The sequence below is a fragment of the Apteryx rowi genome, unplaced genomic scaffold (genome assembly GCF_003343035.1).
Source record: "Apteryx rowi isolate R43461 unplaced genomic scaffold, aptRow1 scaffold_587, whole genome shotgun sequence".
Lineage (NCBI taxonomy): Eukaryota > Metazoa > Chordata > Aves > Apterygiformes > Apterygidae > Apteryx > Apteryx rowi.
In genome coordinates this window covers 306,394-333,283 of record NW_020450857.1, presented here as the reverse complement: position 1 = coordinate 333,283, position 26,890 = coordinate 306,394, and the positions used below count along the sequence as shown (strand labels likewise).

General features: G+C 42.2%; 1 protein-coding gene across 2 annotated transcripts in view; it reads left to right on the top strand.

Moving 5' to 3' along the window:
* FCHSD2 (FCH and double SH3 domains 2) overlaps positions 1 to 26,890 on the top strand; it is a 156,629-nt gene that overhangs the window by 107,863 nt on the left and 21,876 nt on the right. For both annotated transcript variants that reach the window (XM_026082655.1, XM_026082654.1), the window contains exons 8-11: positions 1,885 to 2,007; positions 7,009 to 7,104; positions 17,280 to 17,396; positions 19,167 to 19,271. In XM_026082655.1, the coding sequence (XP_025938440.1) occupies positions 1,885 to 2,007; positions 7,009 to 7,104; positions 17,280 to 17,396; positions 19,167 to 19,271 (441 nt within the window). The remainder of the gene's footprint in view (positions 1 to 1,884; positions 2,008 to 7,008; positions 7,105 to 17,279; positions 17,397 to 19,166; positions 19,272 to 26,890) is intronic.

The following is a 26,890-nucleotide window of genomic DNA, read 5'->3' as shown; positions in this document are numbered from 1 at the left end:
CTTTTCTTTTCTTTTCTTTTCTTTTCTTTTCTTTTCTTTTCTTTTCTTTTCTTTTCTTTTCTTTTCTTTTCTTTTCTTTTCTGTTTCCTCTTCAAGTTGTGCGATTGGAAGCTTTGAAAAGGCTTTTGCAAACCTCAGTTGCGGCGTTGGGTGGTCGGCGTCGGAGTGCTTGTAAATGGAAACGATGTTCGGGTTATATATAAAGCAATCGCGTCTGCACGTTCCTTTACGTTGGGTGGTTCATCGAGCCAAATCTCTTTAATAGCAAAATATCCAGCTTGATATAACATAGTTGCCGTTTTGGAGAAGGAACAGATACATTATCACGGAAAGCAACTTGGAACCACGCAGCAGGCTAATCCTGAAACCGATGGAATTGTCACTTTTTCATATAATTCCGTTTACACATCCTGAATTTTTTAATATTGGTTGGAGCCGTACCCTTAGCCATGGCTTTATTTTGCTGGCCAACGGGASTGCGTCGCCTCGCGCCGCCTTCAACAACTTTGACTCCGACGGCTCTAGCCGGCTTTTCAGGATTTCGTCGTCTYGAAACCGCCTTTAAAGAACGGGAGCAGCAAGGCTGGAGCGCCGTTCGGAGGYGCCGACGGCTCCGTGGGCTTCGCCGCCGTGTTTTCGCCGCCGTCGCCTTTCGYGCCCACCCGCCGTATCGCGCCGGAGGGGGGGGATGTTCTGGCGCCTTGGCGCAAACCTTCAGGACCGGCGTCGCCGCAAGAGGAGCGGTGAAAGAGGGTCAGAAATGACCTTAGTGTTTAGAGGATCCCAGTCGCACGGTTTTACTCTCTTCCTCCAAGCTAGGCTTCATTTGGGATAGTCTAGATCCGGTGTTTCCCRTGGTTGATGCTGGRTGAAAGCTTCCYGYGAAAGGAAAATCCCTCCTGGTTTTYGTCTCTGGTTGCGAGYGATTTGCATCTGTTTTTGCCTGCGTTCGCTCGCCTCGCCTTGAATGTCGAGTTTGATTATTTTTTTTTCGTTGGAGCACGAGCTATTTTGTAAGGCTTGCGCAATTTCACTTTTTTTTTTTCCCCTCCCCGGAGCGTTCAAAACGATTTAAMCAAACCGATGCAAATAGTCTTTAATTAGCTGAAATCTGGTATGTACTATGTAAATGAATATCCATGAAATGTAAATGAAATTAAGCGACAGTCACTTGCAAATTAGCGCGCGTTCAACGGAGGGCTGGCGTTAAACCTGCGTGTAACCTAGGCCGTGCAATATGATTTTTATGGCTCCGGTTACAGCAAGGCTTTGGAGCTTGGACTTCGATGTTGTCGGCTGTTAATTATTACGTTTACGACAGCAATGGGCTACGCATTTGCTATTTCTGTGCAAAAAAGGGATGCGTGGCCCATGTGTAAAACGGCAGGTATTGATTAGCATTTATTAATRAGCAAATAGGTACGTGCTTGAAGCACACAGATATTAAACGCCCGGGTAATGTCATTTAGAGTGCCGCGCGGTGATTTAACGAGCGCTYGGGCTGGTAGCGGCCACGTGTCCTTTCGATTGCTAGGTCACCTTCTCTACATAAATAACACGTCCCTAAGCAAATTCCCTTATCCAAACGCGACCTCCGTGCTCTGCCGTGGTTATATTGCACAACTGGATGGAAATTGTTTAATAACGTGATACGGTTACGGTGCTCTGTGGTGCCATCTAATGGAAATAAAGCCCTGTCATGCCTTCCTGTCAAAAACGAAGCATGTCCACCTGTCCCTCTCCACTCTGTTCTAGCAACTGGAGGTGAATATGCTTTAAAAACACTGAATATGGGCATCTTTAAAAAATCGACACGTGAATATTAATGAAGCACGTTTGTAAAGTACTCACTGCTTTTCTTTAATTCTTTCCCTCTTCRTCTAGGCTCTCGATGGGAATGTATACGATCACCTTAAGGATTATTTAATGGCGTTCAGCAGGACTGAGCTAGAGACCTGTCAAGCCGTACAAAACACGTTCCAGTTTTTACTGGAGACTTCCAGCAGGGTAAGTTTCCCCTGAACGATCCTTCGTAACCGAATACTTACAGCATATAGAAGTTCTCAATCTTAAGATTCGCTTCCAAAATAMTGACAAATCTGAAGGGTCGTTATTTTTGGTTAGCCCTGAGCGGCATTAAGTTAAAAGCAACTGGACAGTTTTCCTGGGGAGGATTTTTCCTGTTGCCACCCAGGTTGCGTTCTCCTGAGTGCATTTACATCGTGCARGATCTTTAGAGAACAGCAAGCAAGACATGTCCAGTTATATCCACTCTGCGCGTTTAGAAAGAGAAATTGCAGCTGAAGGTTCTGTACTGTGTATTCCGAAATAGCATTAGTCACCCATCATGGCAGAGCTGTAGGAAACCGTTTGGATCATTTCTTAATAATCAACTGTCAACTTAAAAACAAAATATTGCGTCTCTTTCTCCTTTGAATTAAGAATGGCAAATACAGAAAGCCGATTCGAGTCTCGTCATAGACGTGGTTTGTTTGCCTTGTCGAGCAGCCAAAATCAGAGATACGCGATCCCTTCCAGGATAATTCTGATACTTGAATAATTCATCTGTTGGGCTAAAAAATAAAAAAAAGCCAACAAGCCTCAAACCAAGTAGACTTGAAGTGTTTTGGTGCAGTCATARTATTCCTTTATGTGTACACCACGACCACCCACGCAGGAACAGAGCACGCTTTACCCAGCTTGTGCCGTAAGGACTTATATAGAAACAACGTTTTTAACGCATTTCTTATTCACCTGCAAGCGTGTTATCTTGCATCTTATTAAGCTAAAAYGGGTGGGTTAAAAATTGGTTCATTCTAGCTAGTCGTGGAATTTCCTCGGCGGTTACTGCAAAAATAATGAAAATACCATTTTATCTTCCTCTGGAAAAGGACTTTCAATAACTGACCTCTGTGTGTATCGTTCAGGTTGCCTGCAAATACATCTTCCCTGCAAATGCTGATTTCAAATCTTTATGCTAAATACGCTTATATGTAATGCCTGTGTATTTAGAATGCGTTGCTCAGTATTGCATTAAATGCTTTATAATCAGAATATTTGGAATATTTCATCTAGCTAAACCTGTCRTTTCCAAACGGCTTATTTGCATGGAAATACCTTCGTCATGTAGTTGCGCTGAGCTTGCGATAGCTCGTGCCAGCAAGCCTCCGCGCGGCCGGGAGCCTGCAGGTCCCGCTTATTTTATGCAGTAGCAACTTCGCGCTGGATGGTTGAGGAAACCATTGCTGCTGCTGCTTTGCTAAGTTAGTACAATGCCTGGAGACGGAGCAAAAATGTAAATACAGCTGTCAGGTCTGAACAGGCTTTTTACCACTGCTGCGTAGCTCGTCGGCGCCAGTTCTCTCCTCTCCCTTTGGTTCAAGAACGCAGAAAAGAGAAGTTTGCGTTGCCACTTACCATCCGTGGCTTGCTCTGAAAACCTGAAATACTAAATGCATTAATCAGTGGCTAAAATTCTAGATATATGAAAGTAGAGTATCTTCACGTGCCCATCATGAACCTCTTATCCCACAAGCATAAGTTTCCCTCCTCCTTTCTCTTGAGCTTACGGCATTTTCCTCTAGGTCTGTGTTGCAGCAAGCAGCTCAAAGAGGAGGGGTGAAGGTGTTTTAAAAATAGCTTGAGTATTAAACACGTAACACTCCGATAGAAATTCGGAATAAAAAGCAGCCTRCCATCAAAGCAAAGACTTCCAATATTTGTTGTTTTTTTTCCATACTTCCCCTGTTCTTCRTTAAATAGTGGATCACAAGCTTGCCAAGCTATACCTAAAAAAGATGCTTCAYGCTACTTCAAGTAGAAGTGTTTGGGGTTTTCCTTTTCATCTTAAATGTCAAATTTGCATTTCTGGTTATAGGATGGGATTAAAAGCTGTTTGCTTTAGGTGAGTTGCTGCCTAGAAGTGCCCGTTCATCTCCCTTGAATAYGGAGGGAGCCACAAGCGGCCCGTTCAGACGGGCTCGTCTGCACTGCGGTCAACTGGTTAGATRGGTGTCCTTCATCGGCGCTACGGCAGCCTCCTAATTCGGTTAGAGGGGAATGGTGGTTTATGGAAACATTTTGCACAGAAAACTTGCTTTGGAGATGAARGGCTCGCAACACATTATTTCACGATAAACTGTGCGGTTTTGGAGGTTTTATTATTGCTGARCTGGAGTGACCCACGTCATCCCTGTGTCACATCCAAGAAATACTGCCACCTGACACCAAGCATATAAAAATGCAATTCAGGTTCCTTTTCAATTGCGCAGTCTTACTCAGGACTCGCACTTCTCGGACTTATCTTTTAAATGCAGAAAATCTGATTTGCTTCAGAGCGTTTTGTGAAAATCCACTAGCTGCTTTGCATGACCAAATTGGCGACGTTCCTGTTGAGGAGCTTCACCAATCTCGAGTTTTTCATCATTTTGTTTACGCGCATCTCTGACCATGCGTTATTTCTGCGTACGTTATATGCTAAACATTTGATTTCAAGTCTGTTTTCAAATGTACGTATTGACGTTGGCTTCGTGGGAAAAAATGCACAATAACATTGAATTCTTGAATAGCAGGAAATTCATTTGGAAAAGTTACTGTTAAATCCGGAGAATATTGTGTTGCTTAAAAGTCTTTTTTTATTTCCTTTTTAATAATTGTCAGATATGCGGCGTGTGCGCTCCAGGGTATTTATTTGCTGGACTTGCACTGTCTCACAGCAGGACGGACGCTATAATAGAGTTTCCCTTATTTATGACTAAACCTTTTGCCTTTCAAGGAAAATTTCTCATGAGCGTTCTTGTTAAGGTGATTTTTCTTGGAAAAAATGAGTTGCTTGTGAGTTAGGTTTCTACAGTGAAAGTGTATTTTGTTAAAATATCTGAAAAACCATCTTTGTTTGAAATTTTCTCAGACTTTTGCTTAGTATTTCGCATTCAGTTGCAGTCATTTCCTTAGGCGTGCAATTACTGTACGGCATCAAATCCTATGCCAAAGTGTGTATACATACGTAAGTATGCAATGCGTTCGCGATAGAATAGGGGACTGGGTAAAGCTTTGCCCTTTCTGAGGCCTTTTAAAAGAAGAAAATGAAAAATTGGCTTGATATCGCCATCCCTTACAGCAGTAACACATCAGAAAGACCCTATTAGACCTCAGGTAGCGAAGGCTGATGGACTCGCTGCCTTGCACGGCACCTGTGCCTTGAAAGACCTGGTGTATCAGGTTAGGCCAGGTACCAGTAGAGGTTGGGGTTTGACCTCCTGGAAAGCAGCTCTGCGGAGAAGGACCTGGGAGTGCTGGTGGACACCAAGTTGGCCATGAGGCAGCAATGCGGCCTTGTGGCCAAGAAGGCCAATGGTCTCCTGGGGTGCATCAGGAAGAGTGTTGCCAGCAGGTGGAGGGAGGTGATCCTGCCCCTCTACTCAGCCCTGGTGAGGCCACATCTGGAGTAGTGTGTGCAGTTCTGGGCTCCCCAGGACAAGAGGGATGTGGCACTACTGGAGCGAGTCCAGTGAAGGGCTACGAAGATGATTAGGGGACTGGAGCATCTCTCTCATGAGGAAAGGCTGAGAGAGCTGGGCCTGTTCAGCCTGGAGAAGAGAAGGCTGAGAGGGGACCTTATTAACGTGTACAAATATCTGAAGGGAGGGTGTCGAGAGGATGGGACCAGACTCTTTTCAGTGGTGCCCAGATATAGGACAAGAGGCAACGGGCACAAACTGAAACACAGACGCTTCCATCTGAACATGAGGAAAAACTTCTTGACTGTGAGGGTGACAGAGCACTGGAAGAGGTTTCCCAGAGAGGTTGTGGAGTCTCCTTCTCTGGAGATGGTCAAAACCCTCCTGGACGCGATGCTGTGCAAGGTGCTCTAGGTGACCCTGGTTGAGCAGGGGGGGTTGGACTAGATGATCTGCAGAGGTTCCTTCCAACCTCAACCATTCTGTTGGTTCTGTTGGATCTGGCAACATGGCTGGATCCAGGAAACCTTTTATGCGAAAGCGAGCCCTGCAAATAAACCCCTTTGGGTCAGGCGTGCTGCAATCTCTGCGGCGGTTTAACACCAACGGTTGTGGTGGCAGGGTCCGTGCTCAGCCTCTCCTGAGGCAGCACATGATTCCTCCTCTCGTTTTTTCCCAATTGCCCAGAATACCTAATCCAAATTCCCTATGTGAATTTTCGGTACTTTCTCTATACATTTGAATGCGTTTATGTTAACTGCTGTACCAATTTGGGTAGATTATGTACCTTGCGGTCTAAAATGAACGCATTATTGCCCCTGCAGGACTATTTGCTTTTCTTTTTTTCAACCTGGAGATTAATATTTTTTGTGCGATTCAGTATTTCAGTAACGCAACTGTCAACATTTTAATGTATCGGAGAGCAAGTTGCGTTTTCAGAATCACGCTGCGGGCTGCTATTCTTGGCCCTACACAATGCTGCTGCTATTTCTGGACACCCATCGTCGTTGTTACAGACTTCTGCTCATTTAAACCCTCACTTTGGTAATTCGTCTTTGTAGCTTCACGTTGCTATTTCGGCATTTCCATCAATCGAAGCGATGAAAACCTCATAGAGTTCGCCAGCTAGTGAGCCTATTTTTAAGACTACAATTACTGAGATTTTCTTTGTAAWTAGGTGCAATTTGTGGCATGACTGATTTGTTCGGTGATACATGCCGTGCTATCCGAAATGTCTCGCTGAACAAATTTGGTGGCCGAAGTAGTTGTGATATGGCAAAGTATGAGAGATTTCTCTGGAAGCTGTGTAATGTAAAGAGATGCATTTTTAAACGATTTTTACATGCTTTATTCCAAATAGTGTTTTTAGCTGCTGCAACTAATAACTTGCGCGAAAACAGGACTTTTAAGAAATAACTCCATACGAGAAGTGATCCACGAGAGGAGAGAAAAACGTTTATGGTAGCGACACTGCATACTTTATATAGCACGTATCGTGCTTTGAAGCTTGCAGAGGAACCGATCTCAATGGCATTTTCTCTTTCCTCAGGTGGTGCGGGATTACAACCTGCAGCTGTTCCTGCAGGAGAACGCCGTCTTTCGCAAGCCGCAGCCCTTCCAGTTCCAACCGTGCGACAGCGACACTGTAAGRACCTCGCTAAATCCTTTGCTTTATTTGTTCTCGCGGTATTTCTGAGAACTTCTTTATAGACGGGTGCAAAATTAGTGTTCACTGGTATCCCGGTGCGCGTTAGCCTCAGGCTGCCTTTTTGGAGAAGAAAGGGAAAGCGGCCGGATTGCACCAGATCGGCTTACGGTGGGTGATTGTAACAAAGCCTCAGACAGGCACAACGCCAGTATTGTCATCCGCGAAAGAGCCGGATCTCTTTTGTGACCAGATTGTGTGACTAACGGTCCTGCGTTTCGCTGCTTTCAGCATGTTTCGCGCTGAAATTTGTTAGCTCTTTGTGTGCTGCTGAGGTTCTCAAAACGTTCGCTGATATTGGCTTACCCATTGAGTGATGCTACGCCAAATAAAGTGTGCATTTTCCTCTAATTTACTCAAGGAGCATCTATAGACCCAAAACAATTTCTGATTTAGGAAGAATACAGTTAAAATACTGCATTCCAAAATATCCTCTGAAAAGACTATTCTGGGACATGCATCGCTTCCACAGCAATCATTAATGAACTTAAGCAAATCAGAGTGTGCAAATACATCTCCTAACAGGGCTTTAAAAATCGTGATCGATGTCCCACCAACACTCCTAACATTATTTAAAAAAAATACCAATTTAAAACAAGTCTAGATTTAAAAAAAAATTAACCTTGTGCAGCTCTTTATTACTTGAATTCATATTTAATAAACTGACACGGATAGAAATGTCTCGGCCTCCAGCTTGAGCGATTAATTTCAGGAGTCCTTTTAATGGATATGTAATAGATTATTAGAGTGATTTTGCCGAACAGCTTTAACACAGTTTCCCGTGTCTTTCCTCCTTAATGCGATTCTAAGTTTTCTCCCAGCTTCTCTATCTAGAGCAAATTATTGACGTAGATTTTGAGGTTGTTCATCGTGCGGCGAGCAGAGCCTGTCTAACTGTATTTGCGTTGCGTTTCTAACCGTTGCTGTGTGTTTTCGTCTTTGTGCAATCTTTGCGTCTAGAGTTTTAATGCGGTTCAGCTGGTGGATATTGAGCCCTCACCTGTCAGTGCTATGAGAATGACTATAGCGGAGGTACCTGGTGGTATTTATGATCAGCCTTTGACATTTGCGTTGTTACTGGTGTGCATGTGACATGGTGCTAAATTTACTCGTGCAGAGGCGGCAACAGAATGCATAATACATATATGTAAAAAAAAAAAACCAAAAAACCCCCAAAACCTGTCTCCATAATGAGACTTAAGTTAGCGTAAAACGAGAAAAAGGCAATTTATCTGCGTTATTTGTGGGGAGCAGCCTCACGCTCGTCCTTTGCGCTTGCACGGCGTTTGTAATTGATATTCTAATCTTTGCGGGGCACGAATTAAAATTTCGCAGCTCGAGACAGTGGTGTGTAGAATTGGTAACTTCTCTACCGCGGATGGGGAAGCTTGTAGAACAACTGGCGGCTATTAGTATGCGCTGATGAAGTACAGCCCCATTACTAATTTAATTTTGTTCTTTTTCCGGAGGGCTATCCCCATGTAAAACAGAATTGGAATTCACTCTTCTTACAGTCTTTAACATTAAAAATTAGATGATCCTTTGATGTGGCGCTTGGGTGGTCTGACAACGTACGTGGGTACCGCTTGTACCGCTTAACGGCACCATCTTTTGGGGAGGTTCACGTCTAAAGATGTCCCAGCGCCTCAGACGCGGTGAACTCCTCACCGGCCAGCCCGCCCGAGCGTTAGCATTACTGTATTTCTTCGTTGCGCTGCCTTTTTGAGCTTCTAGCTGGTTACGCTGCAGCCRGTTTTCACCCAAACAAGAGTCGTACAAGCTTCCTCATGATCCARATAGCAACTTTCATCTAACAGGATCCTACTTAGGAAATTGCGGCTTACGCTTTTACTCAAGGAATAGCACAGAATGAGAGCTTTTGTTCGGGATTTGGCTTTTGAATTTGTCAGAAATTCCTTATTTTCCAATTAAATTGAACAACCTCAATTGAAGAACGGTTATCAAGCATTCTTTTGCCGCGTGTTCGCTTTGGAGAAGACCTGTATAAATTACCAGGTGGGTTTTCGTTTTTYGTGGGATATGCATGATCGTTTTCACACTAAAGACTAACATTGAAATTCTAATTTTCCGTGAACCATCTTAGAATTTTTCGAATGATGCTTTTGATGATTGGAAAGCTCCTGAGCTTTTGAGAGCTGTTTTGCTGAGCTCTGGAGAGCGGTGAGGGACATGGAAGTCCTAAAATGCAGCCAGGTACACAAGAGACAGCTCAACTGAGTTGCAAAATACTCTGAACACATGCACACACACACACTCAGAGCCTCCAAAAGACGGTATTCGTAAGAAAAGTAGGTATGAAATAGGATATTCAAGATTTTCATGTTTCCCTGCCATCATGCTAATCCTGGCTAAAACGCAGAATCTTGAAAGTGCCCATAAAGAGAAATCCATTACGAAATATTTGACGTCAATTAGCTATTTTTTCTGTTATCTAAAAAAAACGGCTTTGACTTTAATGTTTATTAACATTACTGAAATATTTAAATTGTTTCAATGTCTGAGTTAATTCTGATTAACGTAAATTCATAATAATAACAACAACCCCTCCAAGAAATGGCGTGCTTAAAAAAAGGCTTAGCTCAGAAATAACTTTTAAATTCCCAACCAGCTTTAATCCTTTTGATAAATGAATTCAGAAAATGGATTTAAATATATGTGAAGAGCAGGATTTAAAAAAAAAAAGAAGTATCTTTGGGCATCCTTTTAGGCTTACAAGCGAAAAGATACTGCACATACCCAGCGTATACGGAGACCATTGTATGGGACGTAGTGACAGTTTAATCCTAAAACATCCTCTCCCGAGGAAAGCGATGTTTATTAAGTCTGCAGAAAGCTGTCGCGTCGAAAACGTGCTGTCCCCGCGCTTCGCAGATAAGCGCATCCGCAAGAACGTGGCAAAAACACAGAGGAAATTAGGCAGCTTTTCTCTGTTTCCTGCCTGGAAAAGAATTCTTTGCCTTGAACCGCATGTTATCCTGCGAGAAAAGGAGACCGAGGGCAAAAAATCGCGTCCCTAGTGCCGGAGGGTAACGGCACCGAAAAGCTGACGCTAGACTTCGGAGGTAGGGCTCTTTCCTGTTTTTCCTCGGCACGTCGCCCGCGACAGCAATCCCGGGAGCATTGCCCGTGCCATATTTCTCTTTCGGCACGTAAGTAAAAAAAAAAAAGGCAGCCAAATTTTATTTGTGGGAGAGCTTATCAACATTAAAAAAAATGTATTTCTCTCTCCGTCATTTGCGGAAGAGGAGCACAGCAGCGAGACCGCTGGAAAGCTTTGCAGCCTCCCTCCGCGTTACGTGGATCGAATAGAAGCGTTATAGATTGAYTTGAGGAACGGGGATGAGCTGATCTTCCCTATCCTACGCAGAAGAGTTTTCTTGAATTTCTGAGTAATTCTCGTTTGCGGCAAGGCCTGTTTTCTCTTTGAAAGTGGGTAGAAATTACAATATCAATGGGAATGAGGGGCCCGGTGTGGCACCCTTCACTTTATCACGCTTTAGTGGGTTTCTGTGCACGCACATAGATGCAACATATGGATCRGGATCATATTTCTCTTTCTGTATTTACACATTTAGACACAATTTGCATTTCTATTTAATATTAAACAAACGYAAATATTTTAAAATATCCTTAAAACTTATTTAATATTACATATATTTAAATAGTTTTAAACACTTTACAGGTTTATAACTATTTTATAGTTTATAATTATTTAACAGAAATATCTGATGCTGGCTATGAGTATTTAAATAAATAAAAGTTCATAAAACAGAAACCGTTAGGGAAAAAGAATCGTCCTGTAAATAAGTCCAAATTAAGACCAGAAAATGCATTCTGCTTTTAAAGTCGCCTGTGCTTTAAAACAAAAACAAAGGTAGGYGACTGCTTAACTGAAACTTTTTTGAAGGTCAACACGCAAGAGGAGGCGTCGTCCAATGTTACCAGCTCAAAGCGTTAGGAATTGCTGCCGAAGAAAAATACAGCCGCTCAGTAAGTGCTCAGTAAACGCAAAATAAATGCGAGAGCCCTTCCGAAGCGGGAGCTTGGCTGAGCGTAGCTTGCCGCGCCTGGAGCTCGGCTGACATAACTAAAGGTAATTTTGCTTAGTGACCCCCCCCCCTTCCTCCCGAGTCACGTTTAAAACCTAAGATCGGAGATAAAATAATCATATCTGAGGTTTCTACTCAAAGGTCGCTTTGGAGAAAACGTGGAAAGTCCCCGTCCTGGAGTGGCTTGCTCGCTTATCTTTGGTTGAATTTTAACATCCTCTCCCGTTTACTTGAAGTAGCGTCAACTGCAATAAGCTCGTTACCTAATTGTATTTTAATGGACAGAACGTGCCATTAAGGCTCCTTTTGTCCCGTCAGTGATTCCTGCCTGGGCAAAGTTCTGCGTCGTTTGTAAAAGTGAGGACAGAGAGCAAAAGTCCTGCACGAAAGAAGCAGCCAACTTAAAAACCCAGCCCTGTGTTTATAGGCCACGCGGAAAACATCTACGACGTCCGATTCTCCCTGTCAAGGTTGATTCGGAAGGTCCTTTTTTTTCCCTTTGGTTGCTTAACGGTAGCCGTTTTTCTGGATTTCTTGTTACGCCGCAATGCGTGGCGGGTTTGGGAACAGCTGGATGTGAACGCAGCTTTACGTCGCAGCGCGGCTCCGCGTGGTAGCGGAAGGATGTGGCGCRCTTTGATTGCAAAATTAATTTCAATAAGAGGATTAAAAGCTTTTAAAATAAAAGATTAAAAAGTAAAAGTAAGATTTGCAATTCTTATTCTCTAATCTGAGTTATAACAAAAACTGCTTAATAGGAAAAAAAAAAGAAGTGAGGGACTACGAACGTCAAAGTMAAAAAAAACGCTTTATTAATCACTGAAATCGAGCAAAACTTCGTAATTTAAGATGCTAGTCTTTCCCAAAACCTGAATTGGGAAGAAAAAGAGAGCTACAACCCTCACAGTAACGCTGTCCTGAAATGCCTGGCATCGGCTGCAGTTGTAACCTGTGCGCGCTCTCCGATGGTCATTTGTAGTTGTGATTCCCCCCAAATAGTTATTCGGCCAGAACTGAAAAGCAAGAAATAACCCCCTAAAAACAAAACGGGTAGGTTTATATTTCATACGTACGGCTTTACACGTGCTCCTTTCGTGGGTGCTTCTAATAGGGAGAGTTTCCGTTACAGCAGATGTCGGAGAACAGCTTCAGCRTTTGTCAGGACCAAAACATTTCGCTGCAGACCATTTCTTTAGCGGAAAACACAGAATCATGTTACGGCCGCAAGAATAAGGAATATTTTCCAGCCCAGACGACGTCAGAAAGTCCCAGGACCCTCTTCCTCTCTTTAGATATCACAAGAAAGATGATTCTGGGCTGAGTTTAAATGCAATTCTTTCCTTTACCTCCCGCCTGAGAGGACGTTCCTCCTCCTTCTGCACCCCCCAGCGCTCATCGCTGTGAGAAGAGAYGTTACTTTGTTAGATTAAAAGGCAGAATATGGTTATGTAGCCTGCTAGTGGTGGCTGTAGGTCCTTTTTAATTCTTCTGAGTGTAAGAAAAACCATATGTGAATATTTTCTTTTTTTTTWAAGATAAGGGGTGAGGCCTGAAATGCAAGGCGGTCGTAGCTCACTCCTGGTTAAACCCAAATTAAATGAGTTCTACTCTAACAGAAAAAAACTGAGCCCCAAATTTGACTCACGGTTTCCTTAAAACTGGTGTTTTTAGCTATCAGTTGTGTGAAAAAAGTCATGYATATCCCGTCCTCCTTCCCCAAAGCGTTGATCATAAGGTTGAGCTTGCAATTCAACATTGGCATGGCAACCTCTTATTTTGAACTTTTTAAAAGAACTGGCTGTGTTTTTTAGGTGTGTTTTGTGTTAGTGGTTTGCATGCAATAAACGTTTACTACTTTTTTCCTTTGTTGAAGTGAACTTTTTTTTTTTGTCTTCAGCTAGAAGAACACTGTGCTTCTAGGCTCGAGAGCCAACTTGTTGGTTTAAAGTTTTTAAACTTTTAAAACTGTACGTGTAGAGTCTGCATAAAGATCTAATTGCATAAAAAAGTGAACGCAAGCTGCGTATTTGTCCCTGTCACCAGGCGACTTCTGCCCTTGTAGTAATGTTTCAGGCAAAACTGGAGATGCGACGCGTGTCTACAGGCTAAAGGCAGTTGTCAATTTAAGAAACAGCGTGGTATTGCCAGTCTCTAAAGCTCTTTGCTTGGCCAGTGTCATCTGATATTTTCCGTTGGCATACTGATCGAATTTTTAGCGCTAAACGCTGCTTTCACTGTAAGCTAAGCTCCGAGAGAAAAGCAGAAAGTTCTTCGCCATTGAGCTCAGGTTGTCCTGCTCTKTCTTCATTCCTTAGCCATGATAAGTGGTTTTGTTTTCCTCCTTTTGGGAAGAGATCAATTGACTGATTAGACATCTTAGACATCTAAAGTTCCAGTCCTGAAAGCACGTAAGCTCGCGCTTAATTCAAAGCTTTGCAGCAGTSCTGTTAAGGTAACAGGAGATTGGTAGGGCAGCAGGCAGTGCCACCATAGCGCTTCAGCAATCAATCGTGTAGACCCAGTACTGTGGTCTTCCTATTTAGACCTGGGATCTCAATCCATCGAGATATTACAGTACCATCCTAGGTGATCACTTTGTTAACTTAATTTGACTCTAAGCTGTCTTTAGGATGTAGTCTCGTTCTTGTGCTTTACTSTTTCTTGTATATTTGTGCCCTTGTATTGCAATACCCACTGATTTGTCTGTCTTCCACCAAATTTCTAATATGTCAAGTAAATCAATGCCTAGTGCATCARTTTAGGACCAGACACTCTGGTTCCCCGTCTTATTTCCTGCACTTCTGGCTTTTATGCCTACAGCAGATAAATCACAGCTTTGGCTCCTTTCCTCACACCTATTTAAGTGGCAGTGGGTTTTTCGTTTCCTATCTGATGTGCCCCTCTCACCTATCCTTTACCTGAGGATATGGACTTCTCGCGTCATCTTTAAAGTCCTCCTGAGGGATGCGCTCTTCAGTGCCTGTCAGCTTTCTCCTGGTCTTCTGCTTTAAAGTTTGTTCACAGCCTTCTTAATTTTAAGTGCCAGCAGCTTGGTCTCCTACAGGTCAGGTGAAGTCCATCCCTGCTATACAGGTTCCCTTAATTCAGGGAGCTCTCCAGATCCCGATGAGCTTGAAACGTCTCCTTGTACTGTCTGCTCAGCCCAAGTACTCAAGCGGTGCATCTCCACCAGGCTCCCTGGTCCCGTGCAGGTTATTGAGAGCGTTTCAGCGACTGCTACTGTAGAAGTCCCTGTTCTCACCTTCTTCCCCAGGAGACTAAATTTTGCCTCTGGATCTGGTGTCCTGCTTTTGCTTATATTTCTGGTATCCACACAGACCACGGCCTTGGGTTTCTYCTCAGCACTTTTTATTAACCCGTTTTTATGTTGTTTATTCTGTAGTCCTTAAAGCAAGGGTGAGGTCTCTGTGGATACCATGCTGCTTTATGAATAACTAATAAACCACTCGGATCCAATAACGATTCATTTCTTTTTTTAAGTATGCCCTTAGGAATAGCCACAAGGTTTACATTCGTTTTTCTGGTCAAGCGCTTTTAATAAATAGATTAAAAACCAGAAGCACGCTTGGGATAATGCAGAATGTTATCAAGCAATTGAAATGGAGTCTGTATTCATTCCTGAAGGAAATGAGATGCTTGCTAGGAGCAACACCAATGGGAACATTGAAAATTCATTATGTTTTACAGGGGAAAGGCAATGTCAAGCAATTTGTTCAGACTTGCAACCCTTAAGAGTCAGTCAGAAGCTGTGGAAGGGGAGCTCGTACAAAAAATATTTACTCCGTCAAGCCCGGGAAAGCCTGAGGTCAAATGTCTTCTTAATTTAAGGCTTGAATGTGCCTAAATAAATGCGTGTGTTTGTCCTCTTACATTTTGCAGTGTTTTAGTGGGAGAGCTTAATGCAGATAATTAAAGAGCTCAAGCAGTAATGAGAAAAACAAAGATAGTCTAAAGCCACTGCAGTGAAAGCAGGCAGAAGGCTTTCCTCCACCCCTCTTTTGATGATTAGTAATTTATATACCTTATTTATATACCCTAGGGGCGGCTTGAAGCATCACAAACTTCTTGRCGAATTTACAGCTTCAGGCCACTTTTTCGGAAAGGGAGGCAGAAGGTGGCCCAGGAGTCACCAGTTACGTTTCGGGTTCAACAAACTTGAGAATAAAGGCCAGGTTCAATTTTGATCTGAAAAACAGTTTACCTGAACAAAAGAACAYGTAGAACCAATTTTTGCTTTATCTTCAGTTGAATCCTCCGTTATGTTAGCGTATGGTCGTGTTATTGCCTCTCCCMTAAAAGCAGCGTAATTTAAGGCATAAAAATCTTCCTTTCAGGATCACTTCAGTTTGTTTCCCCATATCCCTTTTTCATGTCACTCCAGTCTATAGCGAATGGTGATTTTAAAACTGTCTTCCTTTCTTGCCCCAAATCRTACCGTTTGCCCCTCGTAAAATGCCTGTAGCTAAAACTCTCTCTTCTTCTGCATCGGTTTGAAGCTTCTCACCTCTCCTGAAAATAATCCCTTGTCTTTCTGCTCTCTGGTCTTCCTCCTGCYGACTAACCTTGAAGTCTTCCAGCCTGAACAGCGTTTGCCTGCCTGTAGGGTCTGCTCTAGTTTCAAACTGCACCTGAAGTGTAAAAATTGCATCTTTTGAACCGCTTGACAGAGAAGAAGAAGAAGAAAAAAAATCCTAAAGCAGTCAGGTTTCTCACGTGCCCTTTCAGGCACGTGCAACACCTATTTGCTTTGAGTAGCACGGAGCATGCTATCTCTCCTTGAGTAATAATTTATAAGGTTTTGCAAGATTATATCAGCCCGAAGAGAACCTGGGATAAACAGGAATGCAGCGTGGCTACGGGCTGGAACGAGTCAGGCCCGGGAGCTTAAGAGCAGGGTCTCGGTAGTGAGATTCGCGTGAGTAAACAAGTCACCCAGGAAAAAGGCTCGTTGCTGAGCGTCCCCTTTGGTGTATGGATTAGCTTAAATTGGAGGAACCCCTGGAATACGTATTTTAAGAACCTGTTCTGTTGTGCCAGGCGCACACCCTGGGAAGATGGGGTGAATATAATGTGTCTTTTCACTGCTAGCATCACTGACGGAAAGAGTATGAGACTGGCTCAGGAAAGAATAGTTATTAATAGTTAACCTGATGCAGTATAGGTGCAATAAGCACACACACGTATATATATATATATATATAAATGCACAGGGTAGTTAGCTGTGGCACTAATGCAAAGTATAGAAAGGGAGGGAGTGGCTTCAGTCATTAAATATAGGAGAGTTTGTCTTCAGTTTTCCAAATTGGTTCTGTTCAGTATATAGAAAATAGAGAACTTCTGCATCTTGCTTTAGCAGGCATCTCTTGAGAGAGAGGATTTATTTTTTTGTTTACTGAAACACAGTAGAAGCAGGCATAATATGGAGCAATATCAAAAAGCGTGGTGTGAAATTCGACTTGCTGTTTTGCAGGCAAAATTGTTTTTTTGGACAGAGGAAATGGCTATGTAGTTCTAAAATATTTGATGGAATTACAATTTGATCAAAAATTACAGCGAATGAGCCTAAATGGCCCCTTGTATCGCACCTAACCTTTTGTCTTTGCTTCCTATGATGCGTGTTTATTTTAGAAACAAGGTGAGTTCCTTGGCTAGTCACGCTTCATCTCTTCGATACAGTGTCTCGGTGAAATAGGATTTCAGTTTTGTTCGTCGGGAATTGTTTCGCTGCAGTAGAACTGCATTTGGCGTTCAGTCTCACGGTAAGGCTGATTTTCCTGAGACGGTGCCTTGCGAATTCTTTTGARCTTTGATTTGCCTTCATAGCTGCTTTTCTGCAACATGATATCATGACAAAGTTCATAAGGCAGAGAGCTGTTTTTGTTGAATCTCTCTTGTTTTCTATGAAACAAGATTCCGGGCTGATAAATACAAGGTAAAGTTATCGTACAGCTAAATATTATCATATCTGCAGAGGTAGCCCCGGGTCTACATCGTGACTCGTTCTCATGTTGCTTTCTGTTCCAGAGTCGACAACTGGAATCGGAAACTGGAACAACTGAAGAGCACAGCCTCAACAAGGAGGCTCGGAAATGGGCTACCCGCGTAGCACGTGAACACAAAAACATTATCCACAATCAGCGGGTAGGTTAGAAAAACACTTGGTTTGCCGCTTTTATTTGTTGCAGCTCCCCACGGCATGAAATAAGAACTGCTGGAAGCACTGAGGAATTATTTTTGTCCTATTTTCTCTCCAGGCCACCTGCCTTTTTTATCTTTTCTTTTTTTTTTTTGGTGGGGCATGCTCCAACAGCCAAGTTAGCAGCTCCTCAAACTCATTGGCTTGTCATGGTTTGTTATTCCCATATAAATCTGAAGTTACTGCTTCTGTTTTATTGCCAATAACTTACAGACCTATCTCCATTCTGCACTGTGTACTTCTGTCCATCCTAAAGTTTCAGCGAGTCTCTTATCTTCCCTATATCATGTATGGATTAGCCGTAAGAAATGATGTATTCATTTTGAGCTTTAAAGGTCTTTTCAACGCCAGAAAGTCTGCGTGAGTAATACACACTTAAATCTAATGTAAAGACACAAATACATTAACTGTGTATTGATAAGGTTATTTCTACATATCTGGCTCAAAAAAGTAGAGGGACCTAGGGCTGTATTTGGGCTAATTTGGGGCTTTGGGTAGCTCTGTTTTGGAACGCAGATGCAGCTGCCTAGGAGTTAAGCTGTACTTGAGAATGAAGTCAGTTAATAGAAATAACCCTAAAACTTCTACGCCAAGGCTCCTGTGTTCTTGTCTGCAGAGAGTGCTGGGATCCAAGCGTCTAAGCTCCATCACAGTTCAGAGATGAGCAGGGAAGCAGCTCACCGCTGCCTAGAGAGATCTGCTACATTACACATGCTCAGCTCAAGCCCAGCTTTGCTCAGAGCATATTGGATTCAGTTAAAGAGGCTGTGGCTATACAGTAATACCTATAATATTTCATAGTATTCTATGTGTTTTTGCCCCAGAAGTGGCAGAACTTCTGCTTTAGTCCTTAGAGATTTGAACCATTCCTCAAACTTTCCTGGAAAAAGCATCAAGCAAGAAGCAAGACTGAAAATAGGTTCACCATCTTGCATGAGTTCTGTTGAACCTGGGTCGCTCTACAGCAGCAAGCAGAAGTTGTAGCACCAGGTGAAGGGTGTAAACAGAGAGGATCTTGAGTGTGTAACCAAAAGATGGTGGAAGGATTCCTCTGGGAGGAAAGAGGGAGCATTCTGGATTCTCATCCTAGCTCCTGATCCTCTTTCTGCTTTTTTTCCAATGACTCTGTAATGTAAAATTCATGAACAGTTACTGAACCAGTCGCTGACTTGTAGATACCTGGTGATTTCTGCAATTACCTGCTTTTGTTATTTTTCGCTTGGACCATTATAATCAACACGCATGCATGTGAAACTAAAAAAACTCCAGCTAGCCTTCGGCAAATTCTCCTCTGCACACAAGGCCACTGCGAGTACAGCGAACTTATCTGGGCTTCTGCTAGAGCAAGGCAGCCGTGAGCAACTTTCCACTCCCCATTTGAGATGCGCTTTCAACTTGACATAAACATGGAGCAACCCGTCCATTTTAAATGTGTGAATATTAACATATAGATGAGTTAATTCATACTTATCTCAGCTTCTTTTTTCCCTTTGTGTATGTTGAAGCATTTCCTTAAGTGGAATTTCCGCGTGAAATACTGTGCTTTTAAACTGTGTTTTGCCTTAGTCGTCCTTTTTTTCTTCTGGAATGCCATGTCATTTGTCAACCTTGCATCTAATCAGACGATGATTTCTGTGAATTGTCACAAATATTGATCGTGCAAATGGTTTACAAGCAKGTGCTAACTCTGTGATGTGTTTTCTTATTTTTGACAGACGCTTGAGGAGCTGGAATGCCATGGGCCTGTGATGTCTGAGCAAACCCGCGCAGAGCTGGAGCAGAAGATAGATGAAGCCAGAGAGAGTATTCGCAAGGCTGAGGTAAGAATGAAATTATTTTGGCACGTTCAACTTCTTTCTGCAGTAGGATATATATTACAGCTGTTGAATTTTGTGAGTGGAAACGTAAGCTCCTAGCATCAAAGCAGCAGGGCGTTTTAAGATGTCATTTTTCCCTTGATTTCATACCTCTCAAATCACTGAATCAACTTAATGAAAGACTCAAGAGATTAGAAGAGCAATAGTAAAAAAATCTTCCTGATGAAGAGTGATTAAACTTGCTGTGTTTTCTTCTATTGTGCAAAGATCAAAACTATACACCTTTTAGGGGGGTTTGTCTGAAGTTATATGGAGAAAAAAACAATCTCCAGTTTACTAGTTCCCTTGTGCCTGAAGGAGCTGATACCGGAAAATGGTGATTGTATCTCTATACTCAAGTATTTGGCTTCTAGAAGCAACTACCACATGGTGATCTGCCTTCTGCTCTGGTATTTTTTTTAATATACAAATTAATTTGTAATGTAGATGAGAAAACATTTGAAGTAATCTTTGTATCTCGTTGTGCTTTTACTCTGTGGTGCTTTTGAAAAGGTTSCAGAGACTAATAAGACCTGTTCTGGGTAAAGAGAGAGACTCAAGAAAAGATAAACTAGCTTCATATTTGATTGCCAGTGTTAGGTGGATAAAACTTAACTGTTTTCATGGCCAGTGATTCAAAAAACCTATTGGAAACAACAGGAACTAATCTATTAGTTTTCACCTGAGTGGGCTGCTTAATTAAAACTGTAGAGCAAAGGTAATTATTTCAGTTAAGTGCTTCTCATATTGGTAGGTACTCTGAGTACCTGATGTAATTAAGAATGTGATTTCGAGTTCGAGAGGTTAGAAGATACAGAGTAAAAATATTCTTCCTACTGGTGTAATAAATGTTGGCATTTTTAAAACAAATTCGTAATATGATCTATTAACCAAAAATGTTTTCAAATGCACCGGTATTGTATTCTGAGTAACTCTTTCAAACGAGCTGCGCTCCAGTGTACTATAATTAATGATTAAACACGCAAGGACAGAGAATGTGAGAAAGAAAAACAAAAGCAGCAGCAGAGAGAAATAAAAGGAGGAGGAGGAGGAGGAGGAGGAGGAGAAGGTTCTTGCACAAAAATAGTGTAAAAGGTACAGATGAGGTCAGTTCTAGAACTTAAGTAAGTGTTTGCAGGTCTTAAGGAGGCATGATTAGCAGAACTCAATAAATCAGTGGAAATCTGTTTGAGGAAGGACAGAAAAGGAGAAAAATTGCCAGTGCTTTATTTGTGGAGTCCTGGCAAGTTAGAGCTTTGCAGGTAAGAGAGTTGCAATAGCCATGGCTTAAGAAGGATCTCGGCGGAAGAAATTAGGCCATGGTCCTGCATGAATAATACAGAGCGCAAGAAGGCAGGGATAAAACACCAGTTTTTGTCCGTGCAGATAAAGCAAAGAACAAAATTGAGAGTATCGAGGACTTTTGCCCAGCAGAAGGGTGGCTTTTCTGAGTCTTAGCTAAAAGAGCTTGAGACAAAATTGCAAGTTCCCTTGGCCACAACCACAGAGGATTAACTGAGAAGCAGAGCGCCAAGAAGTGGAAGATGTGTGTGTGTATATATATATATATATATATATATATATATAAAATAATAAAAAAGAGATGTGAGATAAAAATTAAACCCTGTCAGATGCTGTAAAAGAAAATGGTCTTTTCCAAAGGTCGAGGGATGGAGAGAGCTTTGTTGGGAAACACACTGGGAGGGAGGTACCCTGCCAGGAAAGTGATTCATAAAAACTATGGAGAAGAAAATAAAATAGCACGCAAGTCTCGGGTCTAATAAGAAATGAGTACGGAGCAATGTGCACGTGTCCTTCTAAATACCAAACAGCATTCAGAAGRGGTAGAAAGCATGAATTATTTTTTGAATATTTTTTTCACAGAGAGGCATTTTACAGTATTTGGTAGAAAACTAAGTTTCAAAAAATAGCTTATTTCCCCATTTTTTCAGTGCTCGCTGGTGTATTGCAGTTAAAATATCCTTTACCTTTCTAATACTTAACACATGTTCTGTTTTGCAACAGAAGAAAATGCCARGTGCTTGAGTCTAAGAAGACTCAATGGCTAGGTAATTTTCTCTGACTTTTTTCTTCCTTCTCTTTTGATGAGTGTTTTCTGCTGTGCATTTCAAAGACATTAGAAATTTTTGAATGGTAGGTACGTAAACCAGTTTGTGTTCGTGACTTTTATGTGTTGCCGCCTGCGTTACTTATAGTACAGAATATTTTTTAAGAAAGCCTACCGTGTGCATTCGGTAAGCTTTCTGACTTTTCTTTAGGCATGGCGTTTTCTTCTAGCTTCAGTCCTTATCAGTCCCCGCTCTTTAAAGTGGCCCTGTTAAAGTCATTTCAGGACCATTAATTAGCAAAGAGATTTTTAGAGCAACAAACTATGTAAGCTTTGAATAGAAACCCTTTTTATTTTGTAATACAGTGGCAATTCTTTTCAGGAGGTAAAAGCCAAACGTTTGCTGCGTTCCTTTGCATTAGCGATGGTTAGGTGAGGGAAAGATGTTTGCAGCCGCCAAAGAAGAAGAAAAAGTTACAGTCAGAGGTTTCGGCTATGGGGTAAGAGTGGAATTGTCCTTTCCCTGTGCTGTTGCGCTGCATTTTGGCCAGTGTTTTTCAGTTCAAGAAGCTGCTGACTTGTAAGTAAAGCAAAGCAAAGAGGCACCTGATTCAGCTCCGTGGTTCGCAGAGGTCCTTCCCTTCGGTACCTGGAAAGTTGGCAAGAGCCAACAATTATTGGATGGACGTGGCTGAGAAAGGAGAGAAATTTTTCAGCATCTTTATGTTATTCACAAGCAGAATGGGAAAGCAGACAAGGAAAAATCACCCAGGCTTTCTTTTCCTTTGGTGAATAAAGTCAGTGCAGCACAACTCCTCCATCCTCACTCTGATTCTTTGCTTTTGGACACCTCTTCCCCCATCTTCCCTCTTCCTTTGTAGGCCACGGTAATTAAAAAGCTTTTCCGTTCAATGCCATGTGCTGGGAGAGTCTCTGAGCACTGTCGGGTGCCGCTTGCAYCCGGAGCCAGGCTCTGGGGAGAGGCACACGTGTGCAGCCCCCAGAGCCGCCCCTGCACTGAGGATCCTTGCCACGCTCGTCCCAAGAGAAGAGGGAGCCTGCCGACAGCGATACGAGGGATTTGGCACCAATGCCGTGGAAAAAAAAGAAGGAGGACGTTTTGAATTGTGGGTGGAGATAGCAATTTTGTCTGGGGAACACATCTGAATTTCATGGAGGGTTGGTTTAGTTAAAAGAGGAGAGTCATTAATGTTTTTTAAGGGAAAACTTTTCTCTCTGAGCTCCATAAAAAGATTCCGGATGGATTACATTTCCAAATTGCTTTAAGTTAAAATGGGAAGTCTGGCAATGAAATGTGGTAGGCGTTCTGTGGCTCCTCAATTTTTGACGATTTGAGTATTTTAAGCACAAAATCTGTTGTAATTATTTTGGGTGCGATTCATGTGAATCAAGCCTGTTTCCAGGTCTAATAGTTCATTCATTGTTGCCTTTCTGTCTTACACCCTGCAAAAAATGGATTTACGTAATTCAGAGAGTAAAACAAAATGAAAAGTCCTCCAAAAATGAGAACAGTTTGCTCGTTTTACATTTGCAGCTCTTCAGTTGCTATTGAAGTCCTGCTATTATAAGCCTGCTTGACACATTGCGCAGTTAAATCCTGTGCGAGTAGCCTGCRGTAATTTGCCCTTTACCACTAAGATTAGTTCATTATCACCTTGTTCAAATTAAAGCTTTCCATCCGCAAAACTTTGTGGATGCTGTTATGAGCGTAACTAGATGAGTAACATACTTTGTGCCATGTCTGAAGGTTTCTAACGTTAACGTGTAGATGATATTTAAAAAAGAAGCTGTATTATTGGAAGGGTTTCAACGCACTTAGCTTGTGACTGCGACAAATATTGGTTAATGTGCTGGTATCTGTTGCCATTAGGGTCAAGGCTCAGACGTGGAAAGCTCCCATCTATTCTGATTGATTAAAGCGGTTAGAAAGAATAGCACCTCGAGAAAGAGAAAGGGATTGCAGAGCACGTGTTACATTAACTTGAGCTGACTTCCTCACGAGAGCGCATTTGCATCAGCCTGCGAGATCTGCAGAGCAGCACGTGTAGGCCACGAGCTTCTTCCAAGTGATCGCACGTGTACGGCTAGCACCTTGAAGACCCGGACGTTTTGCTGAATGTTATTTGTAGGTCGTACGTGCGCGCACGTGCACGCGCTCTCCTCTTGGTTTCAATCACTGTCAGCTTAAGATGCAGCATTTCGGCGATCCTCTGGGAAGCCTGATGTGAACGTGGTTGCATAGACATGGAGAGAGCTCCAGGCTCATTCTCCCTCCTTCCTTTCTTTTGTATTTTTTCCTGTTTTTCTCTTGAAATGGGTCTGTGTTTCTTTTTCTAGTGCAGGGAGCCCTATTTTTCTTTCCTGCCTGGAGTACCATGCCTTGGGCTCTGTCTCATTTGGGCCTCTTGGCTTACTCTCTGCTGCTCTTCCCTAGCAAATCTGCTCTCTTCCTCCTTTTCTTCCCTCCTCATTTCTGAAGGGGAATATAACTTCACAAGCACATTAAGTGTAAATTTTGCCTTTCTTCTGATAAATCAATTTTGCTCACTGATGGACGCTTCCACTTGCCTGTTTTTCCCTGGGGAATTTTCTATTCTTGATGAATTGCTCCAGTGCCAGGACATTGAAATATCAGAAGGCAGAGTGATCTCTGCATGCAATCTAGTATGACATGAGCTGAGTCACAACCTTTTAACAGACTTGGGCCTGGTCAGGGTACAGGACTCAAACTCCAGTGTTCCTCTTGGAGGTGTTTTCACCGTGGACATCTGCAAAGCAGCCACCTGGAGCTTTTCTTTTTACCAGGCAGTGAGCCATCAGAGAGACATCCAAGAATTAAGTTGCAGTTGATAGAGCAGTCTACAGTTACTATTCACATGAGAAACAGATGTACAGCATGGGCATAAGATGGAGTTTGGAGTTGCCCACAGCGAATCTATACGTGGACTATCAGTTGAAAAGTAGAAGATAACATGTTGATAACTTGGTTTCTCCAGGATGTGTTGTCCAAATATCTATTAATCGCTTTCCCCTTCTCCTCAGAGACCCTGAATCCACTGAGATCTAACATTTTAGAGGAACTGTGGAAATCTGTTGCATGTGTGACTTCTATATTGGTTAGCACAAAGGGTGTGGGAGCAGGCACATTTTGAAGGCACAGCAAAGAAATGTGGTAAAAATGCGCCTCTGATGAGGACATTTTGAAGAAACCTGGTTACCAGTGAGTTTCTCTTCCACACGATGATATAGTGCATGAACATAAAAACTTAGATTGGCACATTCACAACTCACTGAGTAATTTTTGTGTCCCCCTCGGTGGTAGAAGGTATTTTTCCTGGCTGTCTTTCTCATGAGCGGACTCCTTGATTAAAGTTTGGAGAAAATATGGCTTACACCAGATTGCTCCTGTAAAATCAATATATGAAGAAGATACACAATGACTGTAAATGATAAGCATATTTTCTTTGTTGTTCTTAAATATGAAAAGTTTGGGGGGGTTAACTTTTTTTTGTTGTTGTTTTCTTACGCACAATTAACGAAAATATTAGAATATGTCTGATAAGACATCTGGCACCGGCAGAGGGTTAATATTCAACGGTTAATGCTGCACTTTAGATTCAGAAGAATTCTGCCCTGGTCAAAACAGCATTGAACCACAGTTGCCTAAGGCATCGTGAGAGATCCTGCCTGCGTTGTCATACGGACAACCACTGGAAGCTGAGGGAGCTTATTTAAATCGAAGGTAGCAGAATACAGGCATCATCACCTTTGAAATTCTATGGCTCTAAAGCAGTGAACTGAGAAAATAAATTATTGCTGTTGCCCCTTTTCACTTATTCAGCCAGCTCAGGTAACTGAACTACAACTTCTGTGTTGAATATCTTTGTGACAACAGTAAGGAAGCTTGCTGGGCATTTGATAGCTTTTAGTTCCAGCAATTTGATAGACCTGATTTTCCTTGAAATAGCTTTCCATTTCTCTACAGCCTGTGTCCCTTCATATTATTGATGGCTAGGTGGGGGAAGAGAGATTTGTAGTCGCCAAAGAATCTTATCTCTAAACTATTGGAGAGAAAAATTTTTTACCTCCTCTGATCTTCATTGCAGAAATTAGGGGAAACAAAGTCCATGTTTTCCGTAATCCTCTCTTTCAGCCTGCCTCCCAGACTCGGGAGATAGGTTACTTGAGTCTCACCTTATTCTGTCTCTCCAACTACAGACCTTGATGCTTGGATTGCCTAGTATGAGTATCAGCAAGTACTAGCAACGGTCTTAGGGCTGAAATAATTTTTTCTGATGGTGATGGGAGATCTCCCATTTGTGCTAAGGTCTATGTTCTAGGCAGGTCTTGGAGCCTCCACAGTAATTAATCCTCTTTCCAGTTAATTATAGTGAGATGCATTTTGTCTCATAATTAGGACATCTACAACAGTCAAGAGAGTATTTGTACCAGATTAGATTTGATTAAGACTCATTATGCTGCTGTTTACTTCATCTGATTAGTTCAGAAACCAAACATTGCTTAGGTCCATTTCTAACTGTAAATTGGGGGCTGTTTTTCCCCGTCTCCTTATATTCGGTTATGAATATTTATTACGGTGCTGTGGTACCAGGTCTGTTTGCTCACTGAGCTCCTGTTGTATCTTTGGATCTGATCTGTTAATCATATGCTGCTTGTGGTCCTACTGCATCTCAAGTAGATACAGCTAATTTTCAGCAATCAGCGTGTTGTTTGTGTGTTCTTGCAGTTGTACCTTTCTGCTTGGTGCTGTAAGTGGTGTTATTCTCTGCTCATAAGAAATGTGAGAAAATCTAAATCCATCTGCTTCACCCAAAAAAAAAAAAAAGGAATGGAATAAGGCTACCAACAAAAAAGTTCAATTTGTAAAATGTCACTTGCTGCCATCTATGGCTTTGCTCAGGAAACATATGCTTGGGAGCATCGTGCTAAGCAAGCAGATTGTCTTCTCCATATGAAATCTGGATGAGCCGTTAGTCCTTCCGGCTAGTCAGATTGATGACTAGCCTAAAAAAAAACCCCACAGTGCCTTTTGACATCCACAGATCATGAATTTTGAACTTGTTTTGTGGCAAGCAGTTTACTGATGACAACTGGCGGAGAAGAATTTTGTTGCTGAGAAGAACATCATCAGAGCCTTGGAGTCGTCTGACGGTATTATCAGCTGTATGCAAACGTTTCATCGTTCTGACTGGCATGTGGCAAAAATCGCCTTACTGTATTTGAGAATTTTTGCCTGGAAGTAATACATTTTAGTAATGATTTTTCAGGGACTTGCTCTAAGTGAGAAATTTGCATACTCTGCAGTATTCTCAGATCCTGCTTAAATATTTCGCAGTAGTTTTTGACAAACCTGACTAGCCTGGTACAAACAGCGAGAAAGGAAATCAGTAGGAGACTGGGTTACGTGGACTGATGATAATAGTAGAGAATATTTGTTCATTAGTGGGCATTCAAAGAGGAAGGTATTTTGTGG